This window comes from Suncus etruscus, chromosome X, assembly GCF_024139225.1.
Source record: "Suncus etruscus isolate mSunEtr1 chromosome X, mSunEtr1.pri.cur, whole genome shotgun sequence".
Classification (NCBI taxonomy): Eukaryota; Metazoa; Chordata; class Mammalia; order Eulipotyphla; family Soricidae; genus Suncus; species Suncus etruscus.
Window position 1 is genome coordinate 95,157,037 of NC_064868.1, and position 23,590 is coordinate 95,180,626.

A 23,590-nucleotide genomic window follows, 5' to 3' on the forward strand; every position below is an offset into this window, starting at 1 on the left:
TGAACTAAATTTGTTGGCAAATGTTAGCATGCCACTGATATCGCTGGTTGTTTGCGTGGTTTTCTTTTACATACTTTGTTGTCTTTACAGATTTTTGGTCGACATGGGTGGTGGTGGTGGTGGTAGCATTTCTCTTAGGCTATGGTGTGAACCCAGGGATTCTACGTGTAAAGCAATGTTCTCCACTGAGCTATGTCCCCAGCCTCTTATAGTTTGGGTTGGCATTGGTTTGTTTGCTGGCGAGCAACAGTAGCAGTGCTCAGTCTGCTCCTGGCTTCTTCCAAGGGAATGTGCAGTATGCACATGCAAAACAAGGAAACTATCTTAATCCTGTACTATGTCCCCTAAATATACACATTTTCAAAGGACATAATTACCCTACCGTCTTTCTTTTTCTTACTTACATCCCAGAGGGAAAGATCTGAGGTAAGAGGTAGATAGGTTAAACACCAAGGATTTAGTGAGTACCTGCTTCTGATGGACTGACTTAAGAATTGTCAGGGACCCGAGAGCTGGTGCTAGAGGTAAGGTGTCTGCCTTCCATGCGCTAGCCAGCCAAGGAAGGACTGTGGTTCGATCCCCCGGCATTCCATATGGTCCCCCCCCAAGCCAGGGGCAATTTCTGAGCGCTTAGCCAGGAGTGACCCCTGAGCATCAAACAAAAAAAAATTAAAAAAAAAGAATTGTGTGTGAGAGAGATAGTGCACCGGGCTAGGTATTTGCCCTGCATGCGGAAGGCCCAGCTTTGATGTCTGGCACCACAAAGGTCCTTCAAACACTGCCAGGGGGGATCCCGAGCACTACCAAGTATAGCCCAAACCCACCCCTCACCAAATGTCTTTCAATTTTTTTTATTTTTTTTTTTACCACAGTCGCTGGTTTCTCAGACTACTATTGGCTCTGTGCTCAAAAATTGCTCCTGGCAGGCTTCGAGGACTATATGGGATCCTGGGAATCGAACCCGGGTTGGCTGGGTGTGTGCTGACAATCCGGCCCCTGTCCTTCTTTTGCTGTTGGTTTTGGTTTCCCTTTTTGGGCCACACCCGGTGATGCTCAGGGGTTACTCCTGGCTATGCCCTCAGAAATCGCTCCTGGCTTGGGGGACCCTATGGGATGCCAGAGTATCGAACCGCGGTTCGCCCTAGGTTAGCGCGTGCAAGGCAGACACCCTACCACTCCTGCCACAGCTCCTCTGGTCCCTGTCTTTACTTTCTTTCAAGTTGCAAAGACAGGTCAGGAATGTGGCTCAAGAGGTAAACCACATGCCGTGCATAGGTGAGGCCCTGGATTCAACCACAGCACCAGATCCAACTGTACCCAAAGAACATTGACCATTTTCAATGATCATTCAAGCTATTTAGGAGAGTGTTGGCAGTGAAACAGGAGTCCTAAAGGGTGCTAGAATTCTCTGCTTCCACTGGATGATGAGAAATACAGCACCGCTGTGGCCACGCAGCTCCACATAGTTGGGCTCTTGCACTGGCCCAGAAGGCTCTGATTGTAGCGGGCTTGTGAGTGTAGCCACTGGGCTCCTGAGCATTGCTTGGGAGGCCCCAAAGAAACAAAAATGACACATTCAAATAAGTCAAAGGGTGTGACTTTTGCTGGTGGAATTCGATAAAGACTGTGCGATGCTTTAGGAGCCTCTGAATTCATGTGAACTCTAGGGATCTCTAGTGTCATTTAACTAGACTCAGAAACTCAGACTTCCTTTAAAGGACCAGATGGATAGAATTTGTTCTTTTTAATGTCTCAAGTAGTCACTTTGCGTAGCATTCTCAGGGCCTACCATTGGATGACTTTCATAGGAGCACATCTGTCAGTGCTAGGGGCTCCCAAGTGCTGGAGATGGAACGCAAGGCCTCACACAGGCAAATGGTGTGCTTTATCCCTTGAATCCTATCCCTGAGCCCTGTTGGTGCACCTTTAAACACGTAAAAGTCATTCTTAACTCAGTCCTTAAAAGTCAAATTGCGGACCAAATCCTTTGCTCCAGCTTGCCTACTCTGTGCCCTAGTCCCTTTATCCTGCTGACTGCCTCCAACCCCCAGTTTTCCTGGATAAAAAAAAAAGCCTTTCATAGATTGTAAATGGCCCAGCTCCGTGATGGATTGTTGAGAAAGATCACAGCTGAAGCCAAGGCAGGAAGGGCCGGGCTTCTGGACCCTAATCTCTGGAGCCTTTTGGGGATGGGAGCTGGCTGAGTCCTCGGGGGGGGGGGGTTTGCAAGGCCCAGAACTCCACCCACACTTGCTTGCTGGCATCTAAGTGGCCCAGCTGTGCTGGAGACATCCCCAAATTTCACAGTACTGGCAGCCCATTAAGAGCACAGAAAATGAGATTTAAAAAATTCAGTAGAAGCCCATTAAACTCACCAAACAGTAGCACAGAAGGCTCAGCTAGCACCTAATGGATCAGGAAATCCTTGGACAATTAATTTAGTAACATCTTTATGAGATGTGTTGTAACGAGTAATATAAAGGAAACTGGTTTTGGCCTGCCAAGAAAGAACGCTGGGAGTGGGTGGGTGGGTAACTGGGTACATTGGTGGAGGAAAGATCACATTGGTGGTGGGCTTGGTATTTATGAACAACATTTTTATTGGTTTTCGGGCCATACCCGGTGACGGTCAGGGTTAATCCTGGCTATGTGCTCAGAAATCACTCATGGCTTGGAGGACCATATGGGACGCTGGGGGATCGAACCCCGGTCCCTCCTAGGCTAGTGTGCACAAGGCAGACACCTTACCACTTGTGCCACTGCTCCAGCCCCTATGAAGAAATTTTACATAACAAAATTTAAATTAAGTTTCAAGTTTTTTTAAAGTCAGCAGCTTTAGTTTACATGTTTGTCAGTCAAAATCTTTATAGAGGATTAGATAAGAATCCACATTTGGATTCTTTGAGGAATCTCTTACCTACAACAAAATATAGATCTAGATCACAGAACTTGTTCAGTAACTGCTTTGTAAAGGAATGGCTTTTTTTTTTTTTTGCCAAACCCAGTGTCGCTCAGCGGTTACTCCTGGCTCTGTGCTCAGAAATCGCTCCTGGCAGGCTCAGGGGACCATATGGGATGCAGGGAACCCAACCTGGGTCTCCCCTGGGTCGTCTGCCTGCAAGGCAAATGCCCTACTGCTGTGCTATCCGGCCCCAGGAATGACTCTTTTGTGAGTAGTTATTAAGTTTATGTTATCCTTACCATTGAACAATAAAGAGTACAAACGAATGAACTAGTCATTAAACTGTAGATTTGAGAAAATGAAAAGTAAACCGCCCCCCCAAAAAAAATCTTAAAATTTTTTGAACTGGAGAACAAATGAGAATGTTCCTAGCCTAGGCCTTGGCCTAAAATTTGTACAAAAACGAAGATCTCTAAGTCCAGAGGTCTAACTTTGACAACTGTGACTGAGCAGAACTTATGGAACTCTGAAGAAAGACTATACACTAGGCCCTGTTCTAGGTTCTGAACAAAAATGAAGACCACTAATTACAGAAGAATGATTACAATAACATCGATGGAACAGAACTCCTACAACCACAATGAAAAATTCTCTCCTATCCTTCACTCTATGAACTATTCAAATAACAAGATCTCCAGCCAAAGAGGTGGGATGTCATCAGCACATCAGAGTGGAAAGTTTCCTGGCACCATAAAAAGACCTTGGGGTGTGTAAATGAGTGTGTATGGAGCTTGTAGTTGTTCCCATGGCAGTATGCTTCAATGGCGGAGAAACCCTGTATCTCTTAGGCCAAGGGAATTCCCACTGTAATTTCCCCCAATATTTACCATGCCTATGCAAAAAAAGAAGAAGAAATACAACCGTTTTTAAAACAAGTTGCTGGTCTGGTTTTTAGTTATTTTTTTGTTTTTCTTTTTCCGTAGCTGATGGTTTTGGTTTTTGGTTTATTTTATGTTTATTCTTTTGTTAATCTTGTTGATACTCCCTTATTGTTTTTTGTTTCTATATTTTGTTTTATTACCTTTTTCTTCTTTTTTCCTTCCTTTTCTAAATGGATATTTATGACACCTAGATGGAATCCACCCATTTTTTCTCTTTTTTCTTGGCTTTTTTTTATTTTTCTTCCCCCAATGGTACCAAGGCCAGACAGTCATATGTTCATTTGGTGGAAATAAAAACTTATCAGACTTGAATGCCAAATCCAAATTCAATGACAAAAGAATTGATACCCAATTTACAACAAGCTGTACAAGGGGGGAACAGTTGTACTAGCATTATGAGGGTAAAAGAGGGAGATTTGGGATGTATGCTCGGAACATGGGTAGAGGGAGGACAAAACTGGTTGTCACTAATTGTCACTTTGTGCCTCAAAGATTACTGTGAGAGAATTGTAATTCACTTTGACCACAATAAAAATTTTAAAAAAAGGCATAAATAGGGCCTGAAGAGATAGCACAGTGGTGTTTGCCTTGCAAGCAGCCGATCCAGAACCTAAGGTGGTTGGTTCGAATCCCAGTGTCCCATATGGTCCCCCGTGCCTTCCAGGAGTTATTTCTGAGCAGATAGCCAGGAGTAACCCCTGAGCACCACCGGGTGTGACCCAAAAACCAAAAAAAAGCATAAATATTACAAGCATCAAGTTTTTTTGAACTAAAATTAATAAAATAGAAAATAATTCCTTCAAAAACTGTTTAGTTTAGTATAGTTTAGTTCTGTTTAGTTTTGGGGCTACATACCCAGCATTGCTCAGGGACTATTCCTGGCTTTCTGCTTGGAGTCATGCCTGGCAGGCAGTTCTGGGAACCAGGTGTGTTGAACTCAGACCTCCAATATGCAAAGCATGGTTTCTCTCTCTGACCCTCAAATTGCTTGATATTAAGAATAATAGATATAAAAATAAAATAAAAAAGAATAATAGATAATTGAGGCCGGAGAGATAGCATGAAGGTAAGGTGTTTGCCTTGCATGCAGAATGTCGGTGATTCTAATCCCGGCATTCCATATGGTCCCCCGAGCCTGCCAGGAGCGATTTCTGAGCATAGAGCCAGGAGTAATCCCTGACTGCTGCCAGGTGTGACCCAAAAACAAACAAACAAACAATAAAAAGAATAATAGATAATTATTTGAAAAACTGCAACCAAATAAATGGAAATGAGCTGAATTCAAAACTTGAAAATACAGCAATGCCTGGGCAGGGACAGTTTGTCTCATCTTTAAACCCAAAACATTTGTTTGGGTTTGCAAATAAGATGGTGTGCCTCAAGGGCCTAGCCCACAAGGGAAATTATCATTTCATGGTCAGTGGTCTACAACCCACCCTTCCTAAAATGTGATTTCCTTGTAACTACAAATTAATAGATCAAGAAGTTGTGGTGTGTGTGTATATATATATACATATATATATGTATATATATATACACACACAATGGAATGCTATGCAGTTGTAATAAAAGACACATGATGCAATTTTCCACAACATAGATGGAATAGAGGGCTTTATGCTGTGTGAAATCAGTCAGAAGGAAAGAGATATATACAGAATGCTTGATTTTATCCATGAGATTTAAAGACACAGTTAGAGAGCAGAAAGGGCCAAGGACAACACAATTGGAGAGTTGAAATGAGTTTTCAAGGTGTTGGAAGGGGTGGGCCTTTAGGACCTTCGTAAGGGAACCAGGCATTTGGTGACGGGTGTGATGTTGGAATAGCATATGCATGAAACCATTATTACATGTATTGTAAACCAAAGTACATCAGTAAAAACTTTTAAGTATGATTTCCTGTTTTTGTTATAAAATATGCTTTTTGTGGCCATAGTTTTATGATGGTTATTTTAAGGACGTAAGTTCCCCATCTTCTAATCTTGTTCATAAGTTGCCCATCTGTCTCTTGGTTAGCCCCCAAGTGACAGTGGGACTGAAATTTCATGGTTGCAAAAGTACTAAAATATTTGCCAACACTTTCAAGGAGGGGAAGGAGATATATGGGTTTAGAAATTTATGGTGTGGGAAGGGAGTTAGGTCTTGAGAAAGATTCACACAAAATACATTTTTGGAGACTGTTTGCCTTGTATATGGATGACTCCAGTTTGATCTCTGGATCCACATAGGGTCCTCTGAGCACCACCAGAAGCATTCCTTGAGCACAGAGCTGAAAATAGTCACTAAGTACTACTCGTGTGGCCCAAACTTGGCAATCAGAAACATTTCAGGAGTTAATTGTAGTAACATAAAATAAGAATACCTGTCTTGAAGGACCAGACAAAAGACAATTATCTAACACTATAATGCAAAGCTTTACCTTTCCCAACAGTCACTGAACTCATAGTTACTACATTAAACTATTCTAGAGCAACTGTTTTATGTAAAAAGAGGCTTTTTAACTTTATTTTTCAGGATTTTTTGGGGGTGGTCCTTGGGCTTATTCCTGGCTCTGTACCTGGGGATCATTCCTGGTGGTGCTTAGGAGAACTTATGTGGTTCCAGGGATCAAAGTGGGGTTAGTTACATGCAAGGCAAATATTTTACTCACTGAACTCTGTTTCCAAGTTCTGTATGACTCTCATACCAAAACTTGATAGTCCCCAAAAAAACAAAATATTATTGATGAGTATATACATTTATATTATTATTATTATTATTTATCATTATTATTACTACTACTGGGGATAAAACCCAGAAACTTCTAAAATATAAACAAAGCATTCACTTCACCACTGGGTTACATCTCTGCACTGGGAAAATTCTAGGGGCAGAGATGTAGTTAGTAAATTGTTATGTGATCATTAAATTGTAGATGTAGTTAGTAAATTTGATGCAACAAAGTATTAGTTGGCTCCTACACTAGCATGAGTAAATTTCCTCAGAAATATTGCTAATGTTGTAATGGCTTGAGAGAACCAATTGTGGAAATATCTTCCCAATTTTCATTTAGTGACAGTACATAAAAAGTCTGATATAAGAGAATATAGGAGTATCCAGTATGGAAATAAGCAAAGCTTATAAGCAAAGTTTATTTCTCCCACTTCATTCCTATTTTCTAATAATTATTAAAATCCTACTTTAGAGAGACAAGGGATATGTCTCAAAGACTGGAGTGCATGCTTTGCATGTGGGAGCCCTAGCTTTGATCCCAGCATGGTCTTTCAAGCATTATTAGAGTAACCCCTGAGCACTGTGCTGGTGCAACGCTAGCACTGTCAGCTGTGCACCCCCTTACAAAAATAACCAACCAATAAATAGATGAGAAATTTGAGGTATACTGCCCACAAAACGGATCTGTTAAAACCTGATCTCCTTACTATCACCTCAAACAAGAAGCCCATAATCAAACACCTGATTTTTACCCATCCAGTCACATAATTTTATCAGTTGAACAACTCTTTTTTTTGGTTTTTGGGCCATACTTGGCAATGTTCAGTACTTATTTCTGATTCTAAGCTCACAAATAACTCCTGAAAGGATTCAGGGGCCCATATGTGGTGCTGGGGTCATACCTTGATTGACAGCATACAAAGCAAGAGTCCTACCTGCTATGCTATCACTGGTCTAGGTATTTTTTGCAAGGGATGTTTTCATTTCTTTTATCTCTAATGTCTTTGATGCACCTAATTGTAGTTTTGTTTTGTTTTGGGGCACACCACACTGCTCAGGGATTACTCTTAGGTTTGTGCTCAGGAATTGCTCATGATGGGCTTGGGGAATAATGTGAGGTGCCAGGGATCAAACCCAGTTCAGCCACATGCAAGGAAAGCCCCCTACCCACTCCACTGTGCTATCGTTCTGTCCCTCTGATGCTACTATTCTTGTTCATATGCCTGCAATCAGTCTTAGTAACCTAAACAGGAAAAAATATTTTTGGAAATTAAGTTCATAGGAAGCAGGGGTGTTTGTTCCACATCTGAAAGTTTTTAAAAGTATTTACAGATTCTCTTTAAAGGATGAATTACATACCATTAAAGTTCCAGTAGAATTCCCTCGATAACTCTGCCACTTATTCCCATCCAGACTGTACATGATGATGAACTGTGAGATATAGAGGCTGGAGAACTTCTGACGGGCACCTTGAGTCATGATGCTATGAATAATCATTGGTGCCAAGAGATCCACCTGCCAATGAGAACATGTTATTTTATTATTATTACTATTACTATTATTGGGGGGATCCTTGGTGACCATGCCAGTGGTGGTTAGAGACTATATCCTGCATAGTGCTCAGGGACCATGCGGTGCTGGGAAATGGAATCTGTGCTTCTCACATACAAGGCACACAGTCCAGCCAATGAAGCCGCCTCCCCAGCCCACAGTGGTGTTTCCAATGTGGACAGCACGAACACAGTGAAGTGTCCAGTATTCCTTGGGGTGTGCAGAGAGAGCAGACCCTGCTCTTGAGACGTTGACATGGATGAGGTGGGGGTGGGGGGTCTAGTTGGTGGAGTGGCTAATGGACTTCTCAGCCAGTTTCTGAGCCAAGCCAGTCACTTTTCAATCACTGATTTCCCCATCTTCTCTACTCATTTAGCCTGTGACCGCATTTGACCTGTGATTTGTCTACACCTCATTTTGTCCACACCATTTCCTTGCCTCTGCCCAGAATGGTCTCCATTCCAACTGCAACATTTAGTGCAGCATCATCTATGTTGCTGCATTACTTGGTATATTACTTCATCACATGAGTGACTGTACTGTTTACAAAGGTCTCTTCACTTCTCTGCCTCCCTCAGTACACCATGATGTATAAAGCAGTGAACCCCTGGGAGTCACCTACCTTCTCTGTGCCTTAATGCAAAGTGAATATAATAATGGTGCATATTTCCAAGACTTAAGGTCAGGTGAGAGAGAAAATACATATAAGAAGTTGAGTGTGTCTGGCACATTGCTGAACACTTCATAAATGCTTTTTTTGATTGGGGGACATACCTGGTAGTGCTCAGGACTAACTCCTGGTTCGAAGGTCAGGGATCACTCCTGATGGGGCTTGGGGACTGCATGTGGTGGTAGGGAGTGAACCCAGGTTAGCCATGGGCAAGGCAAGCATCTTTCTTGCTGAACTTTCTCCAGCCCCAACTGTTCTGAGCCATTCATGCTCAGGGCTTACTCCCGATAGTGCACACAGGTATCCTGGGCCTGCTTGGGGGAACTATACTGGGTGCCAGGAATGGAACCAAGTTGACTGAGTGCAAGACAAACTTCTTACCTACTATATCATTTCTCCAGCCCTAGGTGCCATTTTTATATTATATCAAGAACTAGCACCTAACATAACACTGATGTGTAACAAAATTTTTTTGAATAAATGAATGAATGATGGCAGAGTTTTATATGTATATATATACATACATACATACACACACACTAGAATACTAAGCATCTACAAGGAATGATGAAACCATGTGACTTGCTGCAACCTGACTGGAACTGGAAGATACCATGATGAGTCAAGTCAGACAGAAGTACAAACAAGATGATCTCACTTATCTGTTATAAAAAGAATAACTGAATGAGGAATGGCCATTTCATAATGAAGAGTGTATGGATCATGAAGCATTACCAAAACATATCAGTTACTGTCCTAACAAGCAAGGCACAATGAACTTCTTCCATACATTCACACCAAACTGACCTTGACTCTTACGTTTGATGGCTGTCTCCTTCAGTTGACTATAAGTTCCAAATGAACATACATTCACTCAAGTAATATATTTTCAATATCTATGTGACAAGCACTATCCTAGATACTGGAAACAGAGTAGTAAGTTAACAATAAATTTAAAAACTCTGCCCTCATGGAACTTATAGTTAAGCAGGGGAAATGAGCTATATGTCATGCTCTTGGTTTTGGGTTACTTAAAACATTAAACAAATGCAGGAGAAAAGGAAGCAGTCCCACTTTCACCCAATTTACTGATTTGTTCAATAAAAAGAGTGACAAGGGACTTCCAAAGCTATCAACTGTTTTCCCAGATTAAATGGCATTTTCAATCAAAAACACTCCATTTTTCCCTCTTGCCTTACTGGCATAAACAACTGAAAGTACCAGGTGCTAAGTCATTTTTCCTTGCGCAGTGGACATGCTAATCTTCTCTGTATCATTCTAATTTTAGTATATGTCTGCCGAAGCAAGCACGCAGGTGCTAAGTCATTTTTGTTTAACTGACTTGTACTATTTCTTTATGGAGCATATGAATGGACTTTCCTCACCCTGCCTTTGTTTGTTTGGGGGGGCACACTCAGCTGTGCTCAGGGTTTATTCTTGGCTATGCATTCAGGGATCATCCCTGGCAGTGCTCTGAGACCACATGTGATGCTGGAGATTGAACTGGAGTCAGCTGTGTGCATGGCAAGCACCTGAACTCCTATGCTATCTCTCTGGCCCCCAAAGGGTTTTCTGTGCATATTGACTATTGCGCCTTCTATCACTTCCACCAACTTGCCTTGTCTACCTACATTCTATAATAGAGGATGTGTGGCCAACTGGGTTTGTCTATTTTGCCTTCTTGCTCCTCTTCTGTTATCCCTACCTCAACTTCCTGTTTATTCCACCTGGATGGTCAGGCCCACCGACACCTTGATGGGGCTGCTGTTTGGAATAGGGAATAATAGGGCTGGCTGGGGGAAGGGGAGAGGAGCAGTTGCAGCAAGGATGGATAGAAGGTAGCTGAAGGAGGCTGCTTACAAAAGCTTGGCATAGAAGCCATGTGGAAAAATGCACATGGCGGTTAGGGCTGTGTTATAAAGCTGGTTGACTCCTGAAACTTCACCTGACTGCTTGTGAATTTCTATGCCATTATCCTGCACCTTCAGACCCACCAGCTGAAGGGGATAAATGTGCCATGCCGAGAAAGGCCTCCCCAACACGAGGACTCTATATTTTATATTAATACAACACTCTTCTACATGATAAGTTAAACACTGGAACAGTTGGGGCACCTCAGATTCTGTTTTCACATGTTTCCAGCTAGGTCTTAAATTTCGTGAAGGAAGTGAAGTGATGGTGACTGCATAGTGTATGAACACAAACACTGCACCTCAGTATTCTGAAGCAGAAAACCTGGTCTTAGTTACCTAAGGCCTCTGAAGCCCTCCCAGTCCCCTTATGTCTTCCTGCAATGTGGGGAGAAAGGCTGGGAAATAAGGGGATTTCTGCAAGCTGGCCTTGAATATAAAAGAAAGTCTCTGTCTAGAGACTTGTGTCCTTGCTGTTATGAGTGCAGGATGAGATAAGGAGAAAGTCATCCAGGTCAAACAACCTGTCTAGACTAATAGTGTCATAAGCATTGCAACCACTATCTTTATATGCTGCCTGATTTAATGATGCCATGAGCACTGCAACCACTATCTATACATACATAAATTCTGATTTAATGATGCCATGGGCATTGTAACCACTATCTTTGCATACCACCCAAATCAATGATGTCATGTACCTTGTGACTGTTGTCTTCACATACCAACTTGTTGCTGTAATGCCAAAGCTGAAAATTTGCCCTTAAAAGCCTTGTCCATTCTCTGACAATGCATCCTTGCGAATGGTCGGTGGCTTACAGTCTTCCCTCCTTTTTCCGGCTTCAAAGGCTATGGGCTGGAAGAGACCCTTACCCACTTTTTGCATTGGCCTTATGGGGGGCCTGTTGCTAGAGCACGACACTGCAAGTGTCCCCTTTTGGCTCTAATTTCATTCTGTGACTCCCTGGTTTTTGGGTCATACCCGGCAGCGCTCAGGGGTTACTCCTGGCTCTACATTCAGAAATCGCTCCTGGCAGGCTTGGGGGACCATATGAGATGCCAGGATTTGAACCACCATACTTCTGCATGCAAGACAAATTCCCTACCTCCATGCTCTCTCCGGCTCCTCCCCTCTGTGACTCCCTGGAACCATGTGTTTATTCTATTTGCTTATTTGGATTTCATTAGAACAGATGGCAAAAACCACCTTGAGGAGAAGGTTCTATTAACACAGATAAGCCTCTAATACAATTACATGCAATTGTAACTGGCTTAGTTATCCCAGGTAAAAAGTGTGAGTTCAGAGATGGTTCTCAGCATAAAGATAACATTTGTTTGTGTACTCTATGTCTGGTGAGCGAGGGCTCCAGAATCTGGCCAGAAGAGTGTCTCAGTGATAGACCAACCACCTACTGACTGTGACTTGGGGAAAGTGAGGTGCTATGGCAGCTCCAGTGAAGTCTGTGTGACATGGCGAAAGCCATGCTTTAGGACCTAAGGCAAAATCTTCAAGGAAGTTAGTCTCCTGCAGCAGTCATAAGCGGTCCCAGAGCAAGAAAATATTCCCCACATCATGTACTGCTTCTGGGAATGATGGTGATCGTTTTTCTTGTTCCATGCTACAGTAGCCTAGGAACACTGGGTTCTATAGAAACCCATAACATAATCATTTGAGAGCACGTTAATTATTTTATGAATTACACAGAAATAGCCAAGAATGAATTTTCAGAAAAGCCTTTAGCAGAGAATCAAGGGATTTTGTTTAAAAGCAATCATTAATATTTTATTAAAACACCTTGATTACAAACATGATTGTGGTTGGGTTTCAGTCATGTATCACTAATATTCTTAAAAATTCTTAAAAATAATAAAAGTAAGAATCATTTAGCCACAACTTTGGATCAGTTACAAGTAGAAGAGTCTCACATAGAAGAATCTATGGGAAGATAGTAGTACAAAACCTGACAGCTGGAGACACTTTAAGGACTGTGACAGATTCATATGGATATCCCTATAACATGACAGAAATAGATCAGGTAAGGGAAACAGGATTTTTTGGGTCACACCCGGCGGTGCTCAGGGGTTACTCCTGGCTGTCTGCTCAGAAATAGCTCCTGGCAGGCACAGGGGACCATATGGGACACCAGGATTCGAACCAACCACCTTTGGTCCTGGATCTGCTGCTTGCAAGGCAAACGCCGCTGTGCTATCTCTCCGGGTCCGGAAACAGGATTTTTAATGTTCTTAAGAAAAAGCAAGGCACACTATGGTTATATCTAATACAGGGAAAATGATGGGAACCACCTATAAGACTAAACTATGGCCCACTTAGCATAGGATTAACTGATCCCTTACCTTACACAGGACTGTATGATGAGGCCAGTAACAGATGATTGGTATATAAAGGAAAAAGCGTGTCTTATTATGAATTTCCCTTTTTAGAAAAATTAAAAAGAGCAATGCCTCTTTAGTGTCATCTTACATGGGAACAAAAGGATTCACTAGAAAAAGCAAATAAAGAAGGCTGTGGAAGACTTGTACCAAGGCATTACATGATTGGAGATCTAAACCTGGACCCTCCAGACATAGATTTAGAATGGTGGATCAACAACATATTTAAAATATAACAGAAATCCTGCTCACAGCTCAGACTGGGCAGGCTTCTAAAATCAAGCAAAGATTAACCACATAACCACTAACCTTAGGTCATATAGTAAATACAGACAACCACCAGAGTGCCATTGTTTAGAAATAATAAGATTAGATCTGACTCTTGATGAGGTCAACATGCTTAGAAAATTGTTAATATTTTTCCTGTGCCTGCCAGGAGCGATTTCTGTGCATAGAGCCAGGAATACCCCCCCCAAAATTTTTAAAAAAAAAATGGGGGGCCGGGTAGGTGGCACTGGAGGTAAGGTGTCTGCCTTGCAAGCGCTAGCCAAGGAAGGACCTCGGTTCGATCCCCCGGCGTCCCATATGGTCCACCCAAGCCAGGGGCGATTTCTGAGCACATAGCCAGGAGTAACCCCTGAGCGTCAAACGGGTGTGGCCCAAAAACCAAAAAAAAAAAATGGGGCTGGCGAGGTGGCACTAGAGGTAAGGTGTCTGCCTTGCAAGTGCTAGCCAAGGAAGGACCACGGTTCGATCCCCCGGCATCCCATATGGTCCCCCCCAAGTCAGTAGCAATTACTGAGCACTTAGCCAGGAGTAACTCCTGAGCATCAAACGGGTGTGGCCCGAAAAAAACCCCAAAAAATAGTTAATAATGTATTGAAATGAGGAACCTGTAAATTGATGTATTTTTATTTTTTGCCAATATCCTGCTGTTAAATGTATAAATAACCTAGAGAAATAAATCCAGTTGCTCTGTAGCAGAAGTTCAGACCAAAGCTCTTAGCCACCTTCCAGCACCCAAGACTTCGAGTCTTTTGTTGCGCTGACCCCTTGCCCACCTGTCTTCCCAGGAGGACCCTAGTGCTGTCCTCTGACGACTGAGCGGTCTGTGGCAGTGAGGAAATTTCTCTGTGTGCTAATATCTGGATGTTGAAATGAGGATTATAGTAACCTCTACCTAAGCTTGTGGTAAACAATCAATCACTTTATTTGTTTTTAGCACATAGTAAGGAAGCTTTGTTAACTTCGATATTTTGATCATGACTTTTCTAGTGTATTCAAAGGCTTATTGATCAAAACAGAATGAAACTGGAAAGAATAGATATTACTATTAGGAACAAAAGCTAGACTCCTGGAACAATGAGCCAGGAATCATTTTTAATAGGCAAGAATTGAATCTTACTGAGATTCCTTGTCAAAGCATGGAAAAATCACTATATTTACTAGCATATCACATTGTATCCAGTAAGGAAGATGCACTTTCCCAAATGGAAATGAGAATGTTTTTTACAGAAGAAGAAGAAGATAATAGATGTAGGTAAGCCATATATATTAGTTTGTTTACTCTCTAGGAATACACTTATGATTGAAAGTGATAGCCACATAAATATAAAGGTAGAACATGTGATTTGGCTATCACACAGGAAACAAAAATAGATAGGAAAAAGTGAATAGACAATGCCAATTGAATCGTAATTACGCTTATCTCACTGTAGCAAAGATAAATAAATGGAATTACACAAAGTTAAGAAGCTTTTGTACCTCAAAAGAAACAATGAACAGAATAAAAAGAAACCCTAGAGATTTGGAGAAAATATTTATCCATAACTCATATGACAAAAGGTTAAGATCCGAGATATAAAAAGCTCTTGTAAAACTTAAGAAGAAAAATAACAACCAACCCCATCCCAAAATATAGGGAGAAGAAACGAACAGGAAATTTCTTGAAGGGGATATACAGATGGCTAATAAGCATATAAAATGTTCTTCATCACTTATCATCAGGGAAAGGCAAATAAAAACAATGAGACCCCATCTCATAGTAGTGAAAGCAGCACACACACATCAAAAAGAACAGACAACTGGTGTTGGTGTGGATGTAAGGGGGAAAGAAACACCCAACCATTATTGGGGATTGCTGACTGATTCAACCAACCATTTAGGAAAACAATATGGACATACTTCAAAAAAAACAAGAATTGGGTCCGGGGGCCGGAGTGGTGGTGCAGCGGTAGGGCGTTTGTCTTGCATGTGGCTGACTCAGGACGGACCTCAATTTGATCACTGGTGTCCTATTTCTGAATACATAGCCAGGAGTATACCCTGAGCATCACCGGGTTCCCCCCCCCCCCAACAAAACAAAACAAACCAAAAAAAAAACAAAACGAGAATTAAGGCCTGGGCCAGAGAGATAGACACAGCAGTAGGGCATTTGCCTTCCAAGCGGCCAACCCAGGACCAACGGTGGTTTGAATCCCCGCATCCCATGTGGTTCCCTGTGCCTGCCAGGAGCAATTTGTGAGCACAGAGCCAGAGCCAGGGGTAACCCCTGAGCGCTGCTGGGTGTGACCCAAAATCAAAAAAAAAAAAAAAAAGAAGGGCTGGAGGGAGGGATAGTACAGTTGGTGGTAGGGCACTTGCCTTTCATGCACCTAATCCAGGTTTGATCCCTGACACCTTATACAGTCCCTTGTACCTCGCTAGGAGTGATTCATTGAGCACAGACTTAGAAATAAGCCCTGAGCACCACCAAATCTGGCAAAAAAAAAAAAGAAGAAGAAAGCTAAGAGTTAAGCTTCCATAAGACACAACAATCCCATTTGGAGCTATCTATCCCAAGGACTCAAAAAATCAATTCAAAAAAGGTATTTGTGGGCCAGAGTGATAGCACAGCGGTTGGGCATTTGCCTTGCATGGGGCCAACCTAGGACAGATCCGGGTTCTATCCCCAGCATCCCATATGGTCCCCCAAGCCTGCCAGGAGTGATTTCTGAGCACAGAGCCAGAAGTAACCCCTGAGCACTGCCAGGTGTGGCCCCAAAACAAAACAAAACAAAAAAGATATTTGTGCTCCCAATGTTCATTGCAGCACTGTTCACAGTAGCTGAGATCTGGACACAAACCAAGTGCCCAAGAATAGGTGAATGAATAAAGAACTTATGTTATATATAAGAAAAGATGAAGGTCATAAAATTTGATATTACATGGGTGAAATTAGAGGGTCTCATGCTGAGTGAAGTCAGCCCAAAGGATAGAATGACAGATAGAATGACCTCTCATATGTGTCATACAAAGAAGCACAGCCAGGGAATAAAAAAGGGCCCAAAGCAACAACACCCTGAGATTCGGTTATGGAATTGAGCTTATTCAGTGGTAGGGAGACAGACTCGGGTGGGGGAGGTATGGAAGGTTTTGAGGGGGGACCTTAAGACAATAGTGGCGGGAAGTGGACACTGGTAGAGTGTATTTTTGGTATGTTTTATGTGTGACCTCACATCACTAACAATATTGTAAATTGTGGTAACAGTTTTTAGAAATTGACCTTGTCTATAAAACAAACAAGAAAGATGTGCTGGAGAGATAGTAACACTTGAACTCTCTCTGCCTTTTCCAGGTGCTAACTGGCAGTGACCATCTTCTGCTGGGTCCTGCTTGTTAGTTCCACCTCAGGAAAAATAGAAGTGTTAATGCCAGTTTTCTTTTCTTCTTTTTTTGGGGGGTCACACCCAGGGGCACTTAGGGATTACTCCTGGCTCTATGCTCAGAAGTCGCTCCTGGCAGGCACAGGATTCGTACCACTGTCTATTCGAATCAGCTGCGTGCAAGGCAAACACCCTACCGCTGTGCTCTCTCCAGCCTCATGGTGCCAGTTTTCAAATGGAGGTAAGTCATTAGATGGTGCAGGTCAGCCTTGGATGGGGCTGGATGATGGTGGGATGGAGCATGAGGTCTTTCTCCTCCAGCTTGGACCACTCATCTGCCACCCTGTTCAGCCGGTGGGTCTTAGGGTTCAGGATAGCAGCGGGTAGAAAACTCACAGGTAGTCAGGCTTCAGGAGATATCAGCTTTATTCAGTGGATAAGGCTGAAGAAGAATTCGTCCCAGAATCCCCTCAGCCTTCCTCAGACCCTTGCTTTTATACACAAGAATCAGGTACCACCCTGATTCTAATATGTGTCATACAAAGAAGCACAGCCAGGAAATAACAAAGGGAGCAGAATACCAAGTAAGAAATAATCCAATATACTATCACCAGGTCACACCCTAGGGTTGGGCACAATTATTGATTAGGGTAGGATCAGTAATCCAACAATCAGGCAGCTGAGACCACGAGGAAGAAAGGACACATCTGGAGAGCAGGTTGGAGCATAGGACATGGGTCAAATGTGTAAACAGGAGCTCCATAGGTGGGACGACAGAGCTAGTCTGGGAGAAAAGCTGGAAGAGTAGTTTCTCTTTTCCTGTTTGGGCTCCTGTCTCAGCTCTCAGAGTGTGGAAGGGATCCATATCTTTCTGTGTCTGCACTTGAAAGACTGACAGTCTAGGCAGCTCACATGCTGGTAGGACAATAATTTCAGATATGTCAGATGAAATAAAGAGTATTTCAAAGGATTTCATGACTTCTTTTGTAAATTGTGTACTACATGTGAAGTGACACATGCATGTGTCATGTGCCTTGTAGGTTGAATTCTATTTGTATTATATTCATATTGCTCTACTTTACACAGGTTAATGAGCAAATCTGAATAACTGAGTCAAGAATAAAAGTTGACTTATTAACATAAAGACAATTTCAGTTAATGACCCCAATTGACTTTGCCAAATAGCACTAACTTCTTTAGGCATCTCCTACCCCATAGTCATGAAGAATTTGGTTTGTAAAGAGACATTTGGTTTTAGAAAATAAAAATGCTCTGTTTTCTCTGTGAGCTGAGGGGGTGGTTTCAGTAATTGGCTTCATTTCCAGTGTTTAAAGCCAGCCTGGGCAGTGGGAGGCATCTAATAATAGAACACACAGTGTGGGAAGTGGTAAGCTCAGTGTTAGAGCAAGTACTGAGATAGTCTAATTCCAACAGAAAGACTGAGATCACAGAAAAAGAAGGTACCAGATTCCCAAGTCTGTCATTTGAATTTCACTTTTTTTTTTTTTTGGGTTTTTGGGCTACACTCGGTGGTGCTCAGGGGTTTACTCCTGGCTATCTGCTCAGAAATAGCTCCTGGCAGGCACGGGGGACCATATGGGATGCCAGGATTCAAACCAACTACCTTAGGTCCTGGGTCAGCTACTGGCAAGGCAAGGCAAACACCGCTGTGCTCCGGCCCCCTGTCATTTGAATTTCAAAACCCAGTGTCTGCTTGATGCAAATGAATAGGAGAAAGCTTACCAGAGGAGGGGCAGGAGACTTGTGCAGGCTTTCCAAGGAGGAGTTCTGCATAGGTTCAGTCCCTGTCGCCAGAGTCCCTGAGCACCCATGATGTGTCCCCAAACCCAAGCCATAGTAATCAAATAAAACAAACGCAGATGAGGAAAATGTGATACATTGTATGTGGGGCATGCGCTAACCTTGATCCAGGAGAAGGGCTCCTTAGTGCTCCAGGCATTGACTGATCCGGAATAATGAAGTCTTGCCAGCGAGGGGGCCCACTCTCCTTTGCAGAAAAGAGATACAAATAAGATTCAACTGGGTTGGCCTGGACACCTGGGAGTGAAGATACACTCTGGTGAATCCTAGCTGCAAGGAAGAGAAAGTCAGACTGCACAGCTGTGTCCATGATAGCAGAAGGGTTTGTCTTGTCTTTGTGTGAAGCCTCATCCCCCTCCCTTTCTCCCTAGGTAACTTGACCTTACCTGCAAGACCCTGCCCAAGGGGTATGAGGCTTCATTTGTGCTTTTTATTTTCTAAATTTAACAAATTAGTTGATTGTTAGTAACTCTAAATAGCTGATACTGAAATGTTGGACTTGTACTATCAAATGATATTTTTCTATTATACGATATGGTCATGGTAGACACATTAGAATATGAAAGATATATGTATGTGAAACAAAAAAGAAATAAAATACTTAATCCTTACATCCACTGCTTTATAATCTGTCTTAGTTAATATATAATCTATAATCTTATAATTTATGATACACATAAATTATAATTTACAAGACACTTATAATCTGTCTTCTCTAGTCTCTTTTTTAATATAAATGCAAACAAGTTTCTAGGGAAAACAAGGATTGGCACACATATTTTCAGGGCTAGATAGAAAGCTATTGAAGCCTGCTAAACCACCTGGTCTCTGCTGCAACTACACTGCTGCTGGAGACAGTAACATTTTGCACATATAGAAATAAATATATGTTTGGGGCCACACCAGTGGTGCTCAGTGTTTACTCCTGGCTCTGCACTCATGGATCAAACCTGGCCTGACAGCATGCAAGGCAAGTGCCCTTCCCACTATACTCTCACTCTGGCCCTGTGACTATAATTTTTGTTTCATATAATATCCCACAAGATATTCCTCTTTTGTTTTCACCACAGTTATCTTAAAATAAAGAAACATGGGGGCCAGAGCAATAGTACAGTGGTAGGGTATTGCCTTGCACATGGCAGATCCAAGACGGATCTGGTTCAATCCCCAGCGTCCTATAAGGTCTCCCTAGCCAGGAGTGATTTCTGAATGCATAGCCAGGAGTAACCCATGAGCATCACCAGGTGTGACCCCCCAAAAGAAACCCAAAATTGAGAAAAATGGCTGAAGTCATGATACAGTAAATAGAGCACTTTCCTTGCAAATCCAACCTTGGTTCTATCTTTGATACCCCATGTGGTACCTCAAGCCCTGTCAGGTGTAATCCCTGAGTGCAGAGCCAAGAGTAAGCCCAAAGCACCTTGCCCCAAAAGGTGTGACACCAAAACCAAGCTCCTCTAAAAATAAATGAGGGCTGATAGCTCAAAGGGTTAGAGTAAATGTTTTGCATCGGCTGGCCGTGGGTTCAATTTCTGACACCAACGGTCCCAAACAGCATCATAGTGACTCCTAAGCATGGAGATGGAAGTAGCACAGAGCACTTCCAAGTGTGGCTCCAAACCCAAAGAAAAGATGAAAGAAAAAGAAAAACAATTCATAGACTGAAGGCCCTAAAGACACAAATGAAGTCATGCCCTGCAAGTTGGAAGTTGTCAGCTCTTGTTCCAAAACAGTGTTTGAAAATTCTATGCAGCTTCTACTCGACCTCTCCTATCACTATTAACCTCAAAGTGGAGTTTATGATATAAGCAAGAGTGACTCAGAGCACTGTTTTGAAAGGCAGGGAGGGCTTGTAAGGAGAAAGTGGCATGACCCAGATGAAAAGTGAGAGTGGCCTGAATTAAGATGATACAATGGGATATGGAGATGAGAAAATGTATTAAGATGCACCAATGAAGTCAATTTAATAGAGAAATGGAGAGAGATTGGTTATCTGACTCTCCAACATTAAAATAAAGAATAAGCCCAGTTCTGGGAGAAAAAAATTATACTTACCATATTGTCCTGAAGCTGTAATCTGGAAATCTTTAATGCACCCAGAAACCATTCCCAAAGGAAACTGACACTCTAAAATTAAAAAAAAGGGGGACATCAAAGTTGTGAAGAAAAGTTGGAGAGAAAATTTAGTTTTACAAATGACACAGATAATCTAAGTTATCTAGGATACTTGACTCAAAATTGTTTCAGGGGCAGAAAGAGGCACTTGCCTTCCATGCAGCTCATCACAGTTCAATCCCTGACACTACATATAGTTCCCTGATCACCACCATGAGTGACCCCTGTGCACAGAAGCAAGAATAAGCCCTGAGCACAGCAGTGTGGTACATAAAATCAAAAAAGATTCAAAGTCTATTACTAAAGATCCTGGTGTTTCATATGGTGGTAAAATGAACTATTTTTAGTTTGCTTAGTATTTAGAGTTCCTAGTTCAATATGCTTTCAGCTTCAAGCCCTTCTGTCCTCTGAAGGATTAGATGACTTCTGCCAGCAAAATTAATTTCCAATCTGGTAATAAAACAGTAGATTTCCCAAGAAAGGGAAGGAGAAAAGAAATTTGAAGTTGCTTTGGTCAACAGGATGCTTCTACTCACAAGGCTCCTCACCTTTGTTGTACACCAGGAAAAGGGTGCTCATCCCAGCTTGAAGGTGCTCCCCTATTAGGCATTCTATTCGCCAAATTCCTACTTTGGAAGGTAGCATTTCCACAGTTTCAAAGATACCTTTTGAAGATAAAAGGAAAACAAATGATTCCATTTCACTAAAAACTAAGCATGTAACCAGAGAAATAGTACATAGGTTGAAGCCTTTGTCTTGCATGCCAGGGACTCAAGTTTAATTCCTGTCATTACATGGTACCCATGCCCACAGCATTGCTGAGGGCAACCTGGAGCACAGATCCAAGATCATCCTCATAGAAACGCTGTGTGGCCCATCTGTCTTCTACAAATGAGTATGAACTACATTGACTTCTGCATTGACTTTAGCAAAGGAGATCTACCAAAGCAGTTTCTTTCTTTTTTTTTTACATTTTAGGGCCACAACTATCAGTGCTCAAATCTTATTCCTGGCTCTATGCTCAGAATTCACTTCTGGCAGTTTTGGGAACCATAAGCATGCCAGGAAATAAACCCAGGTCAGTCATGTGCAAGGTAAGTTTCTTACTTCTTGTTCTACTATCATTCCATCATCAACAAAAGTCATCCAGGCTTAGAATCCACAGATTGATTGCTAGGGATGGAGGGTGGGAGGGAGGAAGGAAGGAAGGGAGGGAGAAGAGAGGAAGGGAGGAAGGGAAGAAGAGAGGAAGGGAGGGAGAAAGAGAGAAAGGGAGGAAGGGAGGAAAAATATTCCTGGAGGAATAAAGGAACAAATGAACAAAGGGAGGAAGTAAGGGAAGGAGGAATGAAGCAAAGAAGGAACAAAGGGAGGAGGGAAGGAAGTGAGAAATGAGGCAAGGAAGGAGAGAAGGGAGGAAGGAAATCAAGTCTGAGAACAGAAAGTTGTTGGTCTTGTTCCCCAATTGTATCATCAGCCCCAGGGACTGATTAAGGTAAGAAACCACAAGTTGGAGATGAAGCAGCATAGCCCGCCCTCTACCTGGGTAGAGATTGTACACTGCCATTCTGTACTCCTCCTTCTTCCTCACAGTGAACACGTGTCCGCTGAAATGAATAGAGTGGATATTCTCTGTGCTGCCCATGCTGAGCAGGTACCAGCGAACCTTTTGGTCCTGAGCCAGGACTAACCCAGGGAGGGAATCCATCACATAGCCATTGATTGCTAGGAAAGAAGCATAAAGAGACAGTGGTCAGCACCTGCTGCCATCTTTTCATCCACTCCAACTCATCTGTTGATTCTTGCACACTTGGCACTCCCATGCCTGCTCCCAGTCCATTGTGCCCAGCTCTAGGCTCTAGTCTCCTCTACCTGCTGAGTCCTCTACAGCATTGGGTACATTACCATGGAAGCGATAGTTCTCTCGGAAAAATGGGTCTTCCATCTGGATATGGCATGGAGACCTGCAGTTCCTTTCCATATTTTCAGTGAAGTACCAACTCTTGGTCTCATCGAAAATGGTAAACAATAGAGCAAATTCCTGCACAGTCTCTTGTCTCCCTCGAGCAGAGCTCAAAGTGTTAGCACGGCAGATAAGAAGGGGTCCAATCAAGCCCGAATGCATGTCTTTTTCCTGAAGGAGAAGTCATGGGTCCTGTGAGAAGCAGCTTTCTGCCTTGGACCTATTACACTTCATTTATGTTCTCATTCCCCTTCACCCCACAGCCTGTCTTCCCACAGGCAAGTCAGCCTCATCTATCTGCAGCTCCAGTAGGGAGATCCTAAAGCACACAGCTAAGATGAAGCTCAGAGCACCTCCCCTACTAAGAGCTTCCCATGGCATGGTGAGAAATACCACAAAACTTAACACATGGCATAAAGAGCATTGCTTTTATCCAGAAAGTGAGCAACAGAGGAAGACCTGCTCACCAGATCAACATCCGAGAAGTAGGGCCAAGCTTTGCAGTCAAATTCATCTTTAGTGGGTGCCATATGATGTTGCACTTTCCAAAAATAAGTTTTGATCTCGTTGGGTTTGACAAACTTTTTCCTAGGTTCAGTTCCTTGCTGCTGATCTTCCTCATCATAAGAAATGAGACTAGAATAGAAGGAGTAAGGACGAGAAGCCTGGTTTTTGAAAGTTACCTGCAGAGCAAATGAAACAAGAGTACCATGTTTTCAGATCTTAGAGTCATGAGCAGAGGGTTTACATCCTGATTGGGGTGTTATGAAAATTTGGGTGTCTGATGCAAGTTTTCAAGGCCTGGAGGTTCAGAAGGACTCAAACACAGAATTACTAGAACCCACAGAAAGAGCTACAAAGAAAACTCCCTCCCTCTTTTCTTTCTTTCTTTCTTTCTTTCTTTCTTTCTTTCTTTCTTTCTTTCTTTCTTTCTTTCTTTCTTTCTTTCTTTCTTTCTTTCTTTCTTTCT

At 42.5% G+C, this 23,590-nt stretch overlaps 1 protein-coding gene and 1 non-coding gene across 2 annotated transcripts in view; both read right to left on the reverse strand.

The window, feature by feature from the left end:
• Positions 1-23,590, reverse strand: part of F8 (coagulation factor VIII) — a 120,640-nt gene that overhangs the window by 25,119 nt on the left and 71,931 nt on the right. The window contains exons 16-22 of the mRNA XM_049766654.1: positions 23,088-23,303; positions 22,563-22,791; positions 22,200-22,382; positions 21,206-21,322; positions 20,598-20,669; positions 18,644-18,729; positions 7,915-8,070 (exon numbers count right to left, since the gene is read on the reverse strand). Coding sequence (XP_049622611.1) covers positions 7,915-8,070; positions 18,644-18,729; positions 20,598-20,669; positions 21,206-21,322; positions 22,200-22,382; positions 22,563-22,791; positions 23,088-23,303 — 1,059 coding nt within the window. The remainder of the gene's footprint in view (positions 1-7,914; positions 8,071-18,643; positions 18,730-20,597; positions 20,670-21,205; positions 21,323-22,199; positions 22,383-22,562; positions 22,792-23,087; positions 23,304-23,590) is intronic.
• Positions 9,982-10,085, reverse strand: LOC126000381 (U6 spliceosomal RNA). Its single transcript, XR_007492720.1, has one exon. It is a non-coding gene; the product is annotated as a U6 spliceosomal RNA (small nuclear RNA).